This window comes from Echinops telfairi, unplaced genomic scaffold, assembly GCF_000313985.2.
Source record: "Echinops telfairi isolate 266 unplaced genomic scaffold, ASM31398v2 ScPeMD7_18;HRSCAF=68, whole genome shotgun sequence".
Taxonomy (NCBI): domain Eukaryota; kingdom Metazoa; phylum Chordata; class Mammalia; order Afrosoricida; family Tenrecidae; genus Echinops; species Echinops telfairi.
This window is the reverse complement of record NW_022103915.1, coordinates 25,991,628-26,009,967: the sequence shown is the minus strand read 5'-3', so window position 1 is coordinate 26,009,967 and position 18,340 is coordinate 25,991,628. Positions and strand designations below refer to the sequence as shown.

General features: G+C 47.6%; 1 protein-coding gene across 16 annotated transcripts in view; it reads left to right on the top strand.

Annotated features, from left to right (window-relative positions):
- Positions 1-18,340, top strand: part of NRXN3 (neurexin 3) — a 1,902,419-nt gene that overhangs the window by 1,232,438 nt on the left and 651,641 nt on the right. For 2 of the 16 annotated variants that reach the window (XM_004698745.2, XM_030884923.2), the window contains exon 1: positions 5,748-6,858. The exons of 13 other annotated variants lie outside the window; for them this stretch is intronic. In XM_004698745.2, the coding sequence (XP_004698802.1) occupies positions 6,609-6,858 (250 nt within the window). In that variant the 5' untranslated portion in view covers positions 5,748-6,608. Of the gene's footprint in view, positions 1-5,747; positions 6,859-18,340 lie in introns of those variants that run through there. One more of the 16 variants, XM_045287973.1, reaches the window with a different exon arrangement.

Sequence of the window (18,340 nt, the reverse complement as noted above, 5' to 3'; positions counted from 1 at the left end):
CACATGGATGTATTTATAGCCATGTTAACAGTCATCTGTATTTTTTCAGGACTTTTATTTCACTTCACATTAGGAGAGTTTAGTTGGCTTTGTTTTGTCTTTCCCCCTCAGTTCCTAAACTCGCCTTTGGAAACCTGCGCTGTGAAAGTAAAGATTTCTAGTCTTTGTGCTCAGAAAAAGAAGGCCCTGCATAAGAAGTAGGGCTGGTACAGAAGCAGGCTGTTTTGGAGCCTTCTGGTTTCCTGAGTCTGCTCAGCCCTATTAGATGTGACTACAGTCATCAGCAGGACGGCGGCCTCCTGCTGGCAGCAGAGTGGCAAGTCAGAGTCTGTACAAGTGAGAAGAGGCACGTGCAGGGACAAAATGTATTCTGAGATGCACAGGGCAACTTTGCATGAGGTCACTGGCTCCCGACAAGATGATGTACAATCCACAAACTTTTTATAGAAGCCCAACGATTCCCCAGATGACTCTCTAGCGAGGCAGAGACCCAGTTTCCAGAGACAACATTTTCAAGCCTTTTCTTGGGAAAGTCTTAGGGAAGGGGGGGAATGTGGGGAATCTGTAATGCTGAGTTTTAAAGTCTGAAATAATTGACTTTAGAAGCTACTGACCACATTCACCCAGCTACCAGCTTGGGGGTTAGTTTTTACAATGAAAACAAACTATCAGAATATTTTGTTCAGCAAGTTAATAGTCCAGAGTATTGTTTGGATTCTGTGGGTACTTATCCAAGTAGAGCTAAGTGTGATTGTTGCCATGAAATCATTCATATTTTTCTACTTTAAATCTGTGGTGCGCATCATGGTTCTAAATCTGTCTTTCCTGTCCTAAAAGTGGACTCTCGTCTTCACTCTGCAGTGGCACACCTGGTTTCCAAGGGCTTTTTCACTCAAAGGGCCCATTAGAGGAGACCAGTAGCTGAGGAGGGACGAGGGGAGCTTTTGGTGGTGGGAGAGAGAGAACAGAGGGGTCTGCTGGGTCGGAAGTAGAATGGTCAGCTTCCATTCAGTAGACCTGGGCTCCTATCCTGCCCCACATACCTCCTGCATGCACAGCCAGCACTTGTCTCATCCGTGGAGACAGACCTGCTGCGGTGATGCTGAACAGGTTTTAGCAGATCCTCCCTACTGAGCAAGACTAGGAAGAAAGGCCTGGTGATCGAATTCCAAAATCAGCCTATGTAAACCTCCGGATCACAGAGGTTACATAGCATTTGGGCTCTCTGGGGTGGCCATGAGTTAGGGACAACAGTAGCTAACAACAACAAGTGATGGCAAACACTGTATCTGTGATTCTAGCTGTAGGGGGTCTAAGGAGGGATCAGCGGAGCTCAAATCTAGAAAAAAGAAATATAGTGGCTGTTTCAGCCTGATGTAACCACTGAGAAGGACTGAAATTAGAAAGAAGAATACATGGTAATGAGGTAATTTGAGGAAGGGAAAGAAAGAACCAAAAAACGAAGGGGAAAAAAATTAACTGAGTGTTGAGTTATGAAAACAGGCATTTAATCAGGGCAATTGTGGGCTTTCTCTCCTAGGGGAAGAGAAGGAAAATTAACGAGTCTTGCATTTGTTCCCTGGGAAGTCTTCTCACTATTCAACGGTGTCCCCAACGGGTATCAGCCTGGCCAGAATTCATAACTATTACTTTTGACATTTTGCAAGAAATGGAAATAAATAAATTATATGTGTGACAAGTAACATGAATACTTCCAGCTGTGATGCACTGGCAGCATTTCCAGAGTTTGTACTCCATTAAGGATTTATAGTCACTTTATTGCCTAGCAGAGAATTAATTGGGAGGGCCATTTGAGTTTTCCATGCTTCCTCCAGACAAAGTCAAAACTTCGTGTCCTAAACATTCACTGACAATTTAGAAAAGGGGAAAATGTTAAATGGAAGTGTGGCCAACTCCTCAACTCTGAAAATGATTGGCTCTGAGTATTGGTGTCACAAGAGCCAGATAAGTGTCAGTGACCCTCATGGCAAAAGATGATAGAAGGATGAGAATGACAACTGATGCACTGAGTGCACAGTTCCTCATGGAGCCCCTGCGGTGTGCTTTCCATCGTTCCACAGACAAAGGACATGGATAATAAGAAAAGGCTCTTATTTAAGGAGTTGAACAAAAACACAGGGCGGGGGGGGATAATTTCACCAAAGTGCTATTAAGCAAATTAAATGGGGTAATGGAATAGCATGCCGGTTAGGCATGGCAGTGGGTGGATAACCTTAGGCAAAGGTCAAGAGACCTCTGAAGAGGTGACATTTGAACTGAGACCCTACTGCTAAGAGACAACAGTCTTATGACAGCCGAGGCAAGACAGACCACCAATTATACAGATGTTGGAGTTTGAAAGATCTTTGTGGGTTTAAGGAGCACAGAGAAGGTCTGCTGGGCTGAAAGGTAGCAAGGGGGTAAGAGGACATCCGGGGACAGATGGGGCTGGAGAATCTGACATGAACCAGGCCACAAAGGTCCCATTAGGCCATGATACAGCATTAGGTTAAATCCGAAATACACTCTCACTCCACGTGGAGGTTCAAATTGGATTGAGTAAGAATTAAAAACGATCTTACAGAAAGGTATTTTATATACGAATTTTCCCCCCATTATTTTTTTTTCTCCAAATAATAGCCTAAGGTCCTCAATGTGTCCTTAACCTTCTTTTTCAATGGAACAGAGTACTGCCACTACTTGTCCAGCCAGGCGCTTAGCGTGCACCATCTCATTTCAAACTCCCAATGACCTCCGGCAGGAGGGAGGCAGCATGCCCATTTTACAGAGCTGGAGACTGAGATCTGACTGGAGTATCCCTAGGACAGCTCTCCTCCGTGCTATGGCCTGTGCTCCTAGGTACATGTGACTGGATTCTGGCCTACGGTGCTCACATGTTGCCAGCCAAGACCTGCAAAACGTTTCTAGTAATCTATCAGTCTGGGACTCTGGGACCCTGTGGCATCTCTGCCTGCCACAAACCTTTGGAAGAACACCACGGTCAGAGCCAGAAGACCACCTCACTGCCTTAAGTCCTGCATTGGGCTTGAATAGCTTTTTGCTCCACAGGCGTTTTAACAGCTGATTTGGGGGAAGGAAATCTGAAAAAACCAAACTCATTGCCTTTGAGTCAATTCCAACCCATTATTGACCCTACAGGGCAGGGTAGAACTGCTTCTGTGGGTTTTTCAGACTGTACATTTTTACAGGAATAGAAAGCCTGGTCTTTCTCCCTGGTAAGAAATAACCAGGCTTTTCTTTTTCTTTTTTTCTCAAAATGCTATGGTGGCATAGTGGTTATGCATTGGGCTACTAACGGCAAGGTCAGCAGTTCAAAACCACCAACCACTGCTGGAGAATGATGAGGATTTCCACTCCCTTAAAGAGTTACCATCTCAGAAACCCAAGAGAAGTTCTAACCTCTCCTACAGTGAGATTATGCGTCAACATTGACGTGATGGGAGAGAGTTTGGATTTCTGGTTTTGTTTCCCCCCCCAAGGTGCCCCTGGGTGGACTCAAACAGCCAACCTTAAGATTAGCAACTAAATGGTTTTAACTATTTACACTATCTAGAGCAGCGGTTCTCAACCTGTGCATTGCAACCCCTTTGGGGGGGTCGAATGACCCTTTCGCAGGAGTCACCCGCTTCCTAACAGTAGCAAAATGACAGTTATGAAGTAGCAACGAAAATAATGTAATAGTTGGGGGGTCACCACCACATGAGGAACTCTATTAAAGGGCCACGGCACGAGGAAGGTGGAGAACCACTGATGTAGAGAAGCAGGATGAGTTGTTATGTGCCCTTGAGCTGGCACTCACTCAAGGGCCCTGTAGAACTGAGTAAAACTGTGGAACAAGGTTTCCTGGGTGTAATCTTCACAGCAGGTCTCCACCAGATGGGAGCCACTGGTGGGTTTGAAATGCAGACCTCACAGTCAGTGGCCATGGTGCGGCTCAGGAGAAGGGCGATAGGTTCAAACCAGAAGCCACTCGTGAGCGGACTCGGATTCAAAGCAACCTTGTAAGACAGAAAAGTGTCCTTTAGGGCTTTCACGGCTGTGAATCCTGACCTGAGCCAACTACCACATCTTTCTCCCAAGGAACTGCTAACTGGGTTTGAACCTACAAACCTTTTGGTTAGCAGCAAAGTGCTTAACCACTGCACTACCAGGGCTCCTCATAATGATAAACTGGACCCTCTCAATGCCTGTTCTTTATCATCAGTTCATTTGGAGGTTTGGAATGTTCTCCCAGAGAAGTCAAATCGATGTTACATGGGCAAGGATGGGGATACGTCCTCTGACATAGTTCGGACATGTTGCCAGGGGATATCAGTCCCTAGAGAAGGACATCAGGCTTGGTAAAGGGGAGAGCAGCAAGAAAGGCCTTCAACAAGGACAGACTCTGGCTGCCACCCGGGATCAACGATAAGGGCAGGTGTGAGGCAGGTGCAGAACTACCTGGATGGCCCCAACAACAGGAGAGTCAGTACCTAACAATCACAGTTAAGCTCATGAAAAGAAGAAAACCACCTGAAAACGAATATATAGCTACGAAATAATCAGCACCAGCATGGTACCTCCTGTGCTATCCCCCCCCCCCACGAAAAAAAAAGGCGTGGAGGGGGAGGGGGGAATGCCCATTTTAGGGAAGGTGCGTGGCAACTGACAATCAAAGCGAGTGAGACTCCTGTGGGAAAATGGTGGCCCTTTGGCTTTTCCCCTGCTGCTTGTCACCTTGGGGAGAGAATGCCGCCAGTCCATGGGCTCCGAGCGCCTTAAGGCAGCCCCCTCCTAGAGTCACCGAGGGTCGGAGTGCGCTCCAAGCCTCTTCTGACCATTCTGGATCGCACGGGCGGCCGAGTCTGGGTGGAAAAGTCACGCGGCTTTCGGTGCCCAGGGTCTTGGAGGCCTGGAGTGTGGGGGGCTTCACCCGCCCGTGGCAACGCTTTGGTCGCACACGTGGCCCTCGCTTCTTCCTAAGTACTTGGGCCAGCGCAGGCGGCCCGGAAACGAACCTCCGGGTCCTGGATGCCGAGACCACCCACGGGAGCTGGAAGCCACCTTTTCACGTGGCCGCCTGTCCCGGAGCCCCTCACCTCTTCAGCTTCCACCGAGTCCGGACGCAGGTCCCCGCCGGGAGCCCCTGGCCTGGCCACTGTCGCCCCTGCCCGAGACACTGGCCCCCCGCGACCCGGGAGCCCGGCCGGGTGCAGACTCTGGGGGTGGTTTTTCTCTACGTGGGGCTCCAGCGGCCGGTCTTTTCCTTCCCGAATTGTAAACGCGCTTTAATTCACCGCGGGAGTTTGGTTGATGGCGCCCGGGGAAGGTGATGGAGAAGGCGGGGAGCGCGTCGGTCAGTCTGGCGCACTCACACACCGGCACTCACGCGCGCGCGCGCGCACACACACACACACACGCAGGCACACATACACGCGCGCACACTCACAGGGACTCGGTCTGGCGCACTCACACACTGGCACACATACACGCGCGCACACACACTCACTGGGACGCAGGCGGGCGCGCGGGAGGCCTGCGCGGGTGGAGACGGCGGTGCACTTGAACGGGGTGGGCCGGGATTCCGGGCGCCTGGGGCTCCGCCTTCCTCCCGCGCCAGCCAGTCCCTCGGCAGAGCGCTCGGCCAGCGCTGATTCGCTCTCGGGGGTGCTCGATTTGCATATGCCCTGCCCCTTTGTGAATCTGGCTCCCCAACTCCGAGTCTCACTTCACCTGTGCCTCCCAGTTGGGCTCACTTTGCAGGCGCCCGCCGGCCTCCGGGCCACCTCCACCGCCTGCCGGGCATCGCCTCCCGCGCGCCCCCTGCGCCCTCGCTCCGCCCGGTGCCACGTTGGTTTGGGGGGCCGCCCCGCGCGCGCAGAGACACTCCTCCACCCGCCTTCCCCTCCGCGCTTTCGGGTTTGGCTCGTCGGGCTGCGGCGGCCGCCGCTTTTCAGCCAGTTGGGAAACCCAAGAAGCTGGAGCTGCTCCGGAACGCTCAGGGTTAACAGCCTCCGCGCCCCTCCGCCGAGACCCTGGGGAACCCTCGAGGAACTCTCCCACCTGCAGCCCCCCTTTGGCTTGGCCGTTCTGCATCGCATCGTCTGGGAGTGAAAAAAAAGGCAAAGGGGGGGGGAAATGTTCAAACTCCTTGGATGTTGGGATAAACTAACCTGAACCGACTTGGGTCTCTGGCCTCCTCCTCCTCCGCGCCGTTCCTGCGTGCGGCCTACGAGGATGCAGTTAAGTCATCAGACCTCAGGTGCCTAGAGATCAGGAGGACACCGCACCGCCGCTGGAGCTCCCTGGCATGTGTGGCTTTCCGGGGCGCCCTAGGAGGTTCGCTGGATCTGACTGGACCCTGGGATCCTAGATTCAGCCCCAGAAAAGGGGCATATTTTGCACTCGCCTTTTTTTTTTTTTTTTTGTGGCTCTTTTTTTCTTTAACTGACCCATCAGCTGTCTGGCAAGCGCTTATTCTTTCCCTCTTCCCCTAATCCGGGCAAGTCGTCCTTCTGCTAGGATGGGCCTCTGGGCATCATGAACTTCAATGTTCCTCCCTGGCTGGATTCCCAACCACCCATCTGTAGTGGTCCAGTGCGTTGACCATGCACCTGAGAATCCACGCGAGACGGAGCCCTCCTCGCCGGCCGGCCTGGACGCTTGGGATATGGTCCCTCTTCTGGGGATGTATCGTCAGCTCTGTGTGGAGTTCCTCTAATGTAGCTTCCTCCTCCTCCTCCTCTTCTTCCTCGCCGGGGTCTCACTCTCAGCAAGAGCATCATGCCCATGGCAGCAAGCATCACTCAGTGCCTATTTCTATCTATCGCTCCCCTGTTTCCCTTCGAGGAGGGCACGGTGGGTCTCTCTGCTCTTTATCCTTTTAACGGGTGTCCCACTCCCTGAACCCACTGGCGTCGCAGGGAGTGTCAAGGGTGGGGAGGGAGTTGCCGAAGAGTGCATTGAAAATGATGAGGAAGCATCGCATGTGCATGAGTGGAGAAATAGCCACTTTCCCTTCAAAGCTGGCGTTCCTGAACTCAGGCCCCCAATTTTCCCGAAAGGGTTGTCTCCTTGGTGCCCTCATTCCCAACTGCATCCACACCACACTGGCCCCTTGCAACCTTTCCTCTGCTCCCTAGCCCGGTGATGGACAACTTGCCAGAGGAGTCCCTGGTGCTGCACTCTGGGAATTCATTCATTCACCTTGCTCTCACCCTTTCTCTGCCTGATCTTATCCGGGAGCCAGCCGTGAAGTTGTTGGAACTGCTGTAAAGCACCCTGTGTGCTAAAGGCTAAAGGGAGAGTAGCTCAGGGTTGAGAGGCAGAAGCTAGAATTAGTAACCAGTGGCCATTATTGTTCATAGCGTCTTTGCCCAAATATCTGGTGGAACGACCAGGTGTGGCTTAAAACGGTACCTCTGATATTGCCAACTACCAGAGAGGAAGCAATATGGTAAGATGAAGATAAGTCCGTTTGTTATCGACCCAGGTGTAAATGACAGTAACTTCGATTCCACCATTAACACAAATTGAAGTATCAATTCAGGGCAACAATGGGGATGGGCTGGTTCTTGCATGCAATACAGGTATGTTGTTATTTTGCTCCAAACAATCCTCCTTGCATAGCTATTGAAGAAAGAGATCCATGGCTTTTCAAAATACATTCCACTCCAAGCAGGCTGCCTTTACTGGGCGAGGTCTGTTGCTAAGGTAGAAGCTTGCTGTCAAAGGGCTCTAAGGGGGAGCTTCATGATTTGTTTACTATGCGCTCCACTGGGATGGCAAGAAGAGGCATCACAGAGGCCCTCTGCAGGAGTGGCCCTCCAGGGAGCCGGAGCCCCGCGCAGGTTCCCTGCCCTAGTTGTATTCTGAAGACCTGTAACTGCAGACCCCATTCAGAACGGCGATTCTTCCCAGCCCCTCCTAGCCCAGACTCCTGCTCATTGCTGACTGTAGTGTTAAGTGGAAGCACATTGAGAAGATGCCAGCAGGCACTCTGGCTCGCTCTGTACATTTTATTTGATGGAGTTGTCGAGCTGCTCCGAGTGTGTAAGGCTGGTGGAGGGAGCTGGGTGAGAAGGGGGCAATGCTTGATCTTGATCTGGTTGCTGTTTTCTTTGTGAATCCTGCTGGGTCTGGTGTAGGCTTTCTTTAAAAAATCAAATCCTGTAAAACACCTAGCTTTGGAAAGAACCACAACCGCCCAGGGAGAGGGGGGGGGGCGTGGGGTGTCATTCATTGAAATGCAAACTCTCTTCTCCCCAGGGAAGGTGGGGGTGGGGGAACTAGCTCTGAAGAAGTGAGAGTGAAAGAGTAGAAAAGGAAAAGAGGGGAGAGACATGGGGGAGGGCGAGGGGGGAAGCCAGACAGGCTATTACTAATAGCCATAATTAAACTCGGAAATGCTTAGTGATAGCTTAATTTTGCTAATTAGTGTAAATGATCAACAGGGAGATGAAGATTATGCATTCCTTAGAGGTTAGAGGCCGGCAGGTTCTTGATCGTTTCCGTTCAGAATCTAAACAGTTAAACGAAGCTTCTTGTGACTCATACAATTTGCAAAGCTACCTATGATCCCTTCATTTGCTTCCTTTCTAAAGGAATCTGGTTGGCTCTATACCCTCTAGTTCTTTTTGACAGATCCCCTTTCTAGTTTCTCCTTTGCCTGCACCTGGTATGATTCCGTGTGATGGAAAAGGAGAGCAAAGTGTGCAGCTGCCCAGAGACCCAAGCAGAGGTCCCCAGATCCCCCACAGCTGGGAGAACGCAGTGAACTGGGCTTGCTTTCACATGGCTGAGATAAAGCTCATGAATTCAACTCTTCGGGACCTTCTTTCAATCTTGAAGTCCCACCTCATTGATTTGGGACTGGTAGAGTGAAGGCATCTATATTAAGCAGACTCTTGCATATTTAATTAATGTGTTGGAACCTGCAATCAAGAGAAATGGCAGTCTTGCCCCCTAACTCCAAGACCCCAAACTGCCTTCAAGCTGTGACCTCTTGCATTTTGACCTGAAAGAGCCAGGAGACCCCTTAACCCAAACCAATCACACTGTCATCGAGTCGATTCTGATTCATAAAGACTCTACGGTTTCTGATGCTATAAATCTTTATGGGAGCAGACAGGTAGGTTTGAACCACCAACCTTGCTGTTAGCAGCCCATTGCCTAAGGCACAGTGTCACCAAGGTTCCTTTGGAGACTCCGTGGAACTTTACTAATACTCCTCTCATTGTTACTTGGAGTATGGACTTTGCTTTCTCCTATCCCAAGCTAGGTAGCTATGGGTCGGAAGTAACTCAATGGCACTTAGCAACAGTGACATGGAGCAGAGGTGATGGGAAGTATCAGACCACGACACTGCTGGCAGTCGTTGATGGGTCTGTGCCAAACTGATTCTAGAGTTAAAGGCAGTGCTCTCTATGGCCTGAGAAGAAACGAGTGCCTTCCATTCTGGTACAAAACGATTTCAGAGTGGGGCCCAGGAATCTTCCTTGGATGCAGAGTTGTTTGCAATGGTCTTGCTCCCCTTGCCCTTCCCCGAAAGGCTGACTGCAGAGCAGACCCAGCTCTCCCCGCCCCCACCAGTGCCATGCTGTGTAGTGGAATTCACAGGAAAGCAGATGGAGGAAGCAGACTTTTTCCAAAACAGCTGGCATTTTACCCAAGCTTTTACCATGCTTGCTTCCAAACTTTCGACAATTAATTATGCCATAGACCTCCCTAGAGTCTTACCCCAGGGCCCCTGGAGGAGATTGAGCATCTTCAGTGAGTTGGGGAGACTAAGCCCACCCCAGCAAAAGGCTTCCACAATTGCCTGGGGCTAGAATCGCATTTCCCGTGGAAATCAGTGGTCTTCTCAAAGGGACTTTGCTAGGTCGTCCCCATTGGACCAGTTTCTTTCCTCAGGCCCTGTGAGCCGCAACCTCCTGTGATGCTCTCTGCTATCCAGCAGTCATGTGATTGACATTATTTATTTAGCATTTTCTATGTGCTCAGTTCCTAAGGGTGCAAAACTAAACAAAACCATGTTGTTTTCAGCTAGGGATACTATCAGACGTATTTTGATCAGCTATGAAAGATTCTTGAAAGTGAATTCTATGTTTTTAAATTCTGTGAAAGTGCTTCTATATTTTTAAAAGTATACTTGGGTATCCAGATACCAACCCAAATTAACGTGAGTACCTGAATGTCTCTCATAAAAAACAGATGTACAATCTCTCATTCAAACTGTCCCTGTGAGTGCTTTTCAGCATCTGCTCTATAAAATGTGGAGGCAGTTTAGCAGTATGGGGCTTATAAATACTGAAATATATTTGTTTACCAACATCCAGTTTCACGAGAGCCTTTTGTATCTGGTTCCATTATTTTCTTTTATTTCTACCACCTTTCAGACTCATATCGACCCTACAGGACAGAGTAGAACTGCCCCCTGTGGGTTTCTGAGACTGCCAGTCTTTACAGGAAACAACAGAAAGCCTCATCTTTCTCTCACTGAGCAGCTGGTGGATTTCAATGGCTGCCCTGGTGGTTCGCAGTCCAACCTGTAACTGGTCAGAATCAACTAGATGGATGGCAACCCCCTTTCGGAACTCCAGTGTACATCTGCCTAAAAACTGCTTTAATAGCTTTAAGTTAAAAGAGTGGATGGTTTCCTAAGGATGCTGGGTTTAGTTTTTTGCTTTTTTTCCTTAGGATGCTTTACATTTCAACCTCCCTAAAATCGCAGACCTTTCTGGCTCTTTAGGCATTTGAGGGCACTGATTGAGAAGGTAGAATCTGTGAGAAGCTTAATTCAAAGGGAACACACTAGAATCTATGTACTTGAAGACAGAGCTGGTGCCTGGGAATCCAGGGCTGTGTGTGATGGAGAGTGGGAATGACATAAGTCCTATTCACAGCAGCTCAGCAGAGGTGGTGGTGGCGGCTCCACTTGTACTGTGCTTTTGGTAGAGATGCTATATGACTCAGTCATTGTCACTAAGACCTTCCTCTTGAGTTTCTCCAGCCTTGGGGCTTGCTTTACACTGGTCTTCCCAGCCAGCTGCTTTTCAGCACCCCCCACCCCCTCCCTTCCTTCTCTGGACTGGGTTCTCTGAATAATTCATGTGTTGGTTGACAGATACAATGATAAGATTTATATTTCTTTGGCTTTGGTGATGAATGAATTAAATTGGTTCCCCTTCTCTTTCTCTCCTCTTTGCTGCTTTGCTTTGCTTTCCTAAGATTCTCTGGTAAATTCTGGGTCTGGGCGAGTACCTAGTTATGAAAAGGCCACCATGGGAAAATTGTAATACCTCAGTGTGAACTTCATAAAGACTCTCAGTGTGGGAGATGGAAGAGTTGGAAGTGAGGGTTACCAGGTATTGTAGGGAGAGGAGAGGAGATCATTGGTAGAGTACCTTGGGAAGGCGAGTGGCACTCCCTCAACCGGCTGAGAACGCTGCTTCTTTACCTTAAGATTATGATTCCGGAAGGAGTAAGAGATTCCATTTTGCATTTTAGCAAATGAATGTATTAGATGTTATGAAGCTGACTTCCCTAGGGCTGTAGGGGCTTTGGAAAAGAGATAAATCTTTGAAGAGAAACCCTGTACTTATTTACACTCCCTGAGGCACCCAGGGATCAGGAAGGTATGCCTCTCAGTGAATCGCTGTTACACTCAAACTTTCACACTTGAAAAATAAGACCTTCGGTGACAATGGTGGCAGTTTTAAAACCAGTAAGATGATGTCTCAAGAGGAAAAATGCTATTTACATAAATGAGGAAAGCAACAAGAAGAGATTTAGTTAAAACTTATGTTTGCCTTCCTTGCGGTTTATCTCCTGTGACAGGGTTCCAGACCTTTATGCGGCTTGGAGACTAATTCCATGTGACTGAGGCCCCTGCTCTGTAGGCAGTCTCTGGCCCACACACTCAGACTCTCTCCCCTTGGGCCTGGCTACCCAGGGCCTGTCTCCCCAGCCTTCCTTTTGTCTTCATTCAAAAACTACAGTGCCTCATTCTTTTTGTTCTTTTCTGAGACCCCTACCACCAATTCTTTTCACATCTCCTGTTAATGAAGAAAAGCAGGTTGAATAAGTATCAATAACTACTTTGCTGGCAGCTGAAAGTGTCTTTTACAAAAGTGTTAATTTCTTTATTTGCATTCTCTTGAATTCTTTCTTCTGACTATGTTCATCTTAAAATGTAAACTTGAGCTCTCCTGTCTACTTCATGATGTGGACATGTAGCATAGATGAGATAAACTTTGAGAAAATAAACTGTAAATGATAAAACCTTGTTGTTAAAATCCCAAGCAAGATATGAAACTTTAGGGGAGAGGGGATGTATTTTGTAATTTGTTTTCTGTATTAAGGTATTTGGGAAATGATTATGAGTTTGTATTCATGAGGTGGACAGTCGAATGGTAATGGGTTCTAATGAGCAGTAAGGTGTTAGGTGGGGACAATCAACCATAGGATTTGGATTTGAAGAAAGAGTGTCAGTTATTTTCTCTGTGGGTTAGAAACTTTGTGAGCTCATATTGGCTAATTTCTTCATCTTTAAATTAAGATTAGCAATACTACTACTATTATTTTCCCATCAAGCCTTCAAAATGGCCTGCCATTACAGAAATACAACTGGATGCCTTTAACGAACACCTTTCTTCTCTCACAGTTCAGGAGGGAAGAAGTCTGTGTTCAGGGATCCACTCTAAGGAGAGGTAACTTTGCTCTGGAAGAAGGTCCTTGTCTCTTTTCCACATGTCTGGGTCCAGCATTCCTGGAAGATCTCCACGTGGTGTCTTTTCACCAATCTTCCCCAGGGTCTAGGAGGTTCTCAGCACCTGGATCTGAGGTCCGAAGGATGAGTTCTGTTCCTGGCTTTTCTTGCTTGGTGGTAGCAGGTCCTTCTCTCTATTCATTTCTCTCTCCTCTAATCTATAAGAAGTAATGCAGGTCACACCCCAGAGAAACTCACCTCATGTTCGATGGGGTTGTGACCCGAGTCAGGGTGATTCATCCCATCTCAATGCCCTTCCAACTTATGTTGCAAGGGCACAAGATCGCATCATGGGAATGATTAGCTCATTATATAAATACCAAGCCACTGAGAACCAGCCAAGTGGACATATATTTTGAGGGGACACAATTAAATCCATGACAAGTATATTATGTGGAAAACTAAGCAAGGTGTGCTTGGTACCATATTGACAACTTTGTACAAGTTCACTACTTTATGATAAGTATTGTAATGATGTTGCTGCAATCTTTCAATTCTTTAAAAGAATTCAGGCTTCAATATAGAATGGTTTGCTTACTTTTGACAATGCTTTTTACCTCCAAAGGGTTTGGGTGTGCGTTGCCCATCAATAAGCTCTGACTCTCGGGGACCTTATCTAGCCACAGAATGAATGAGATATTGCTGAGCCCTCCCGCTCTCCAGCATTGGTATTATGCTTGAGTGTGCTGTTTGGGCGGTTCTTGCCTTCCAACATGGAGGCTTCATCTTCCAGGTTTTCCATTGGCTCATGGCTATGTGCTGAACCACTCACCCCAAGATCAGCAGTTTGAACTCACCAGCCGTTCTATGGGAGGAAGGTGAGGCTTTCTGCACCCCTAAAGAGTTACAGTCTTAGAAACTCACAGGGGCTGTTCTACTCTGTCCTCAGGACCACAATGAATCAGGATTGAACCGATGGTCCTGAGTTTGAGTGTTTTGCGTTTGACTTAGACCAGCAGCTTTTATTCCCGGTCTTTCTTAGTATGAAAGTTCCTCTGAAACCTGTTACCCCCGGTGCCCCTGCTGGTATTTGAAAAGCAGCCTCAGAGTGCCCAGTGTCATAATGACATGTAAGTCACCGGAGTTTCTCAAGTGAAGGGGTGGTCCAAGTGGGTGTTTTGTTTACATAATGGTTATTTGGGAAAATATAAAAGAATGAAAAAAATCTCTTGGAAAGGCAGAAAAGAAGACCTCAACATGAGTTTGCTTTTTTATGCCACTTAAAGCTGATCAAATGTGTGGTCTGCTGGTGACATTTGAGAACTGTCCCTCTAGCCAGAAATATGGGCACATTTCTGTTAGCTTCAATTAAAGAATCAGTGGAAACCCTTTAGGAGCTCAGTGATCTGGTGAAGTAAAAATGGACAGACCATTTTGGAAATTCAGCGTTAGATTCTGTTTCTGCAACTGTGTGGGGAATCAAACATTCCCCCATCTGAGGCTCAGTGTTTGCTGGAAAATAGAATCCTCAGTTTTTACTTAAAAGGAACAGGCCCTTTTTTCAGGGCAACTATTTTCAGGTCTGGAAATGAATACCTTCTTTCCGTGCCATTTCTCAGACTCTTCTCTTGTGGCGTTCAAAGGTTAGCGCGGAGATGTGCACACGTGATGGTGTCAGATACTTAGAGCTGGCTTTATGGAATTCACATTTAAGACCACAGTTCTCTAAGAGAGGCTCTGGTGCTGAATCAGAGGATCACCCCCTCCTCTTCCTTCCTGACCAACTAACCCTTAGGACTTTGGACTTGGGACCTTCTTTAGGTGATTGTTGTTTTAATGGGTTAATCTTTAGCTTTTAGACACCCCATGGGGACATCTTGCACCTCTAATCTATTGCCCTCCCCCTTTCTTTGACCTGTCATTTTCTGGGTGGCATATACTGTAGTTGAGATCAAATACTGTAGCTGAGGGACTTTGTCTTGTTCTGTTTGTTTTGTGCATTTCTTCCTCACTTATACAATGAGAGGATAGAACGGGACCTTTTCTCCAAATGTTTCTGAGCCTTAAGACTAGATGATCCTCCTCTGATTCATACGTCTTTAAAGACACCAATGGTACCTTGCACACCTGAGATCCGCAGGTCTGCTAGCATTTTATGGGTCTCTCTCTCTCTCTCTGTATTGTTATAATCACATATATGAAGGTGCAAACCAGGTTTTCGCTCCCCCTTCAACAGAAGGAGCATCATGAACCCAAGTGACACACTGCGATGTGATCAAGCCACAATCTCCCTTCACCACAGAGCCACACTGAGGTGCGAGGTACGCAGCTTTCGTTTAAACACACCTTATTAATACAAGAAAAGAGCTCGGGGTTGTGTTTGAAAGGCTCTGCTGTGCTTAGCCATGTCGGGCCAGCGGGGCAGAGCAGCAACTGAGCTTCTAATGAGCAAGGGGTTTGTTTCTACTTACAGGAAGGATTTGGAGAGAGACGTGGCTGGATCATAACCCTTCCTATAATGCATACCTACTGTGTGCCAGGCACTCTTCCCATTGCTTAATGTCTATGATTTTGTTTAACCCTCATAATTCTTCAAGTTTAGTAAGGTGAACATCATTTTACAAATTGAGCACAGCGTGACTCGGGTTAGGACGCTTGACCGAGGCACTGTTGTTCTAGAGCCAAGATTCAAACCCAATTGTGACAGGCAATCATCTGGTCTCTGTGACACTATATGGTTCTTCCTTCTTTCCACCATCCTCCAAACAGAACACGAGCACCAGGAACTCCTTGGTCCTATTATTCAGGGACCGAAGGCACACCTTTTCCTAGTGTTCTGGTGGTCGTGACTGCCTCCTTTCCTAAACCTCCGCAAAGGTATTTGGTTCTTCATAAGCGATTGGAAGTCGTTCTGCCTGAACTGATTTTACCCGGGGCGGCGGTACCTGAAAGGAGCTGGCATGCCAAACATTTGCTCCTGATTTATGGTTTTGTTTTTTAACGAGTCAGTAAATGAATACGGTGTCGCATGATCAGTTCCAGGGTTTTAGAGGTGTAGGGATGGGCAGAAGGGGGTTCCTGTATAAAAGAGGTCAGCCAAGGGGCTCTCTTCAGAAGCAGACAGAGAACTTTGCTGATAGAGGAGAGCTTGGGGATCTTGTGAGCTGATTTTCCTGACCAGGACCATGAGGACTTGCTGGAGAGCCTCCAGTCCTTGTCAGAGACTGGTCAGAAGCCCTGGCAGGGTGACTCCGAGCTGGACTGCAGAAAGGTCCATTCCACCTTTCTGTGGGCAGATATTCCCCAGACACACACTCTGCCATGGTTGGACTTGTCTGCTGCTGCTGCTGCTTGGTGCCATCGCGCTGACTCAGACTTCATAGCAATCCAGGGTGGCAGAATGCAACTGGCCTCTGGGGGATTCCCAGGCTTTACTCTTTACAGGAGCTGATTAAGAGGTATTGCTTCCTTGAACTCCCTGGGTGGATTTGAGTCCCCAACCTTTTGATTATGAACCTTTTGATACTTCACCTTTATACACCCCAAGGCACCTAGTCTTCTGTAAAAATATATTTCTTTCACACCCATGGATCTAGGAGGTGCCGGGCCTATTTTAGGGGGGATTGAGGTATCTTGGGGAGTCTTGGTATTGTGGTGACAGCTCTGAGGACTTTCTACTTTCCTAAAGAGCCAGAGTCTAAGAAACTCGCAGGAACAATTCTAACCTGCTAAAAACATACCCCACCCAGATTCCATGTACTAGCAGCCTCCCAGAACCAGCCAGCCAACCACCTTGCCCCAGAGGATGCCCTACCCTCCCTTTGGGACTGTTTTAAAATATTTCCCTCACCCCCTCCACCCCCCCGCATTAATACACAACCAATAACCACGCATACTCCCGGGTGACTTTCCCCCAAACTATGAATTTCAACTATTTCCGAGGCAGTCTTTCAGAATTTGAATATAATTACACGCTTTGGGTGCAAATTGTGGTTTTTGCTACATAAGAAACTAATGGAAATGATCCGCCTGTTCCTGTAGTTTACAGATTATATGCTTCAGAACTGGGGGTATATATTTAGGCGGCTTTTCTGTGTGGCATATTAAAATGAAAATGAACTCGGGGTGAGCCACCACGGTTGCTAGGCAGTGGAGCGGGTTGACAGAACACAGCATTCAACAGCACCAGCACCCACGTTTTACTTAACATCTATTTGCTTCGTGCCTTTTGTCCTCCTGTGGGAAGGGAAAGCGGGAGGAGACAGGTAGGGGCTGGCAGTCTACAGAGATCCCAACCAGGAGAAAGGCATTATCAACCCAACCGCCAAAGCCAAATGAGTTTTATTCTTTTTCTTCTTCTTCTCATTTGGAATGGCTGCCTTGAGGAACCACCAAAATGAAGAGAATGGATGACTGGAGGTGAGGGGCATAGGGCTGGGTGACCTCTTCAGGGCCATGAACTTGGGCTGACACATACCTTCCGAACAAATGCAGTGACTATTTTCTTACCATTCACCCATTAACCGTTATGTAGAGGGGTATGCGATTTCACCTGGAATAATGGACAATCGTCTCAGGAGTGGTTATTTGAAGTGGCATACCGGATCATCATTAGAAGAGTCTTTTATTCCTACCTAGAACTGGGAAGATGAAATAGTTTTAAAACTTAACGGCTAGCACTTAGTATGCCCAACTCTGTGTCCGATGCTGAACCAAATGCTTTAGCTGATGTCATTTAATTTTTACCAATGTTCCTTCAAGGTAGGTATTGTTGTCATGAATTTATAGGAAAATAAATGGAACCTTAGAGAGCTAATCAAATCCCTCAGCTTCTTTCTCCTGACTAAGCAGATAAGTCCTCGCATCTATTGAACTTTAAGGCAGTAACCTGTGCAAATGTAAATCTCTGCCCGAGACAAAGAGCAACTAATAGAAGCCTACCCCTTATCCTGAAGTTATGAGATTGTGGCGAATTCGTCATGCTTGCGGAAGGAGCTTTTGGAAACTCAGATCCATTGCAGTGTCAGCTATTCAATCCAGGATGCAAGAGTGAGGAATCTCTCCACTGACGAGGGGACCCATTCCCTTCATATCTCGTTCGCTGTAAGAAAGTAATCTTTCAGGAAATTTTGTTTCCAACAGTTCCAATAGACTTTCTCTCCAATTCATAGTTTTAGGTCAAACCTTCCTGGTTTTAGATCTTGCATCTGCAAAAGTAAATGAATTGTAATTAGCCATCTTGAAGTGGCCTTCCAGCGCTGTCTTTGAGTGTTTCCTATTCGTCTTTCTATCAGTGCTGATAGACAAAATTCTGATCCTTTCTAAAATACATCTTTCCTCTTATCAGATCATCTTAGAATCTACTTTTATTCTTGGCCCTTCACGTACAGGACCGTAGTTCATTAATCCTGAGGTTAACACCGGAGAAAATGAATACTTCAGGGGTGCCAGTGGTGGCATCCCAGTAAAGTGCTTAGCTGCTAACTGGAAGGTCGACCCTTAGAATGCACCTACCCAGCTTCTCTGCAGGGCAAAGGCCCAGTAATCTGCTCTGTTCTGTCTCAAGGGGCTGCCCTGGTTGGATGGCACCTAACAAAAATAGGGGCTTCTCCATTTGGGCATATGTGTGCC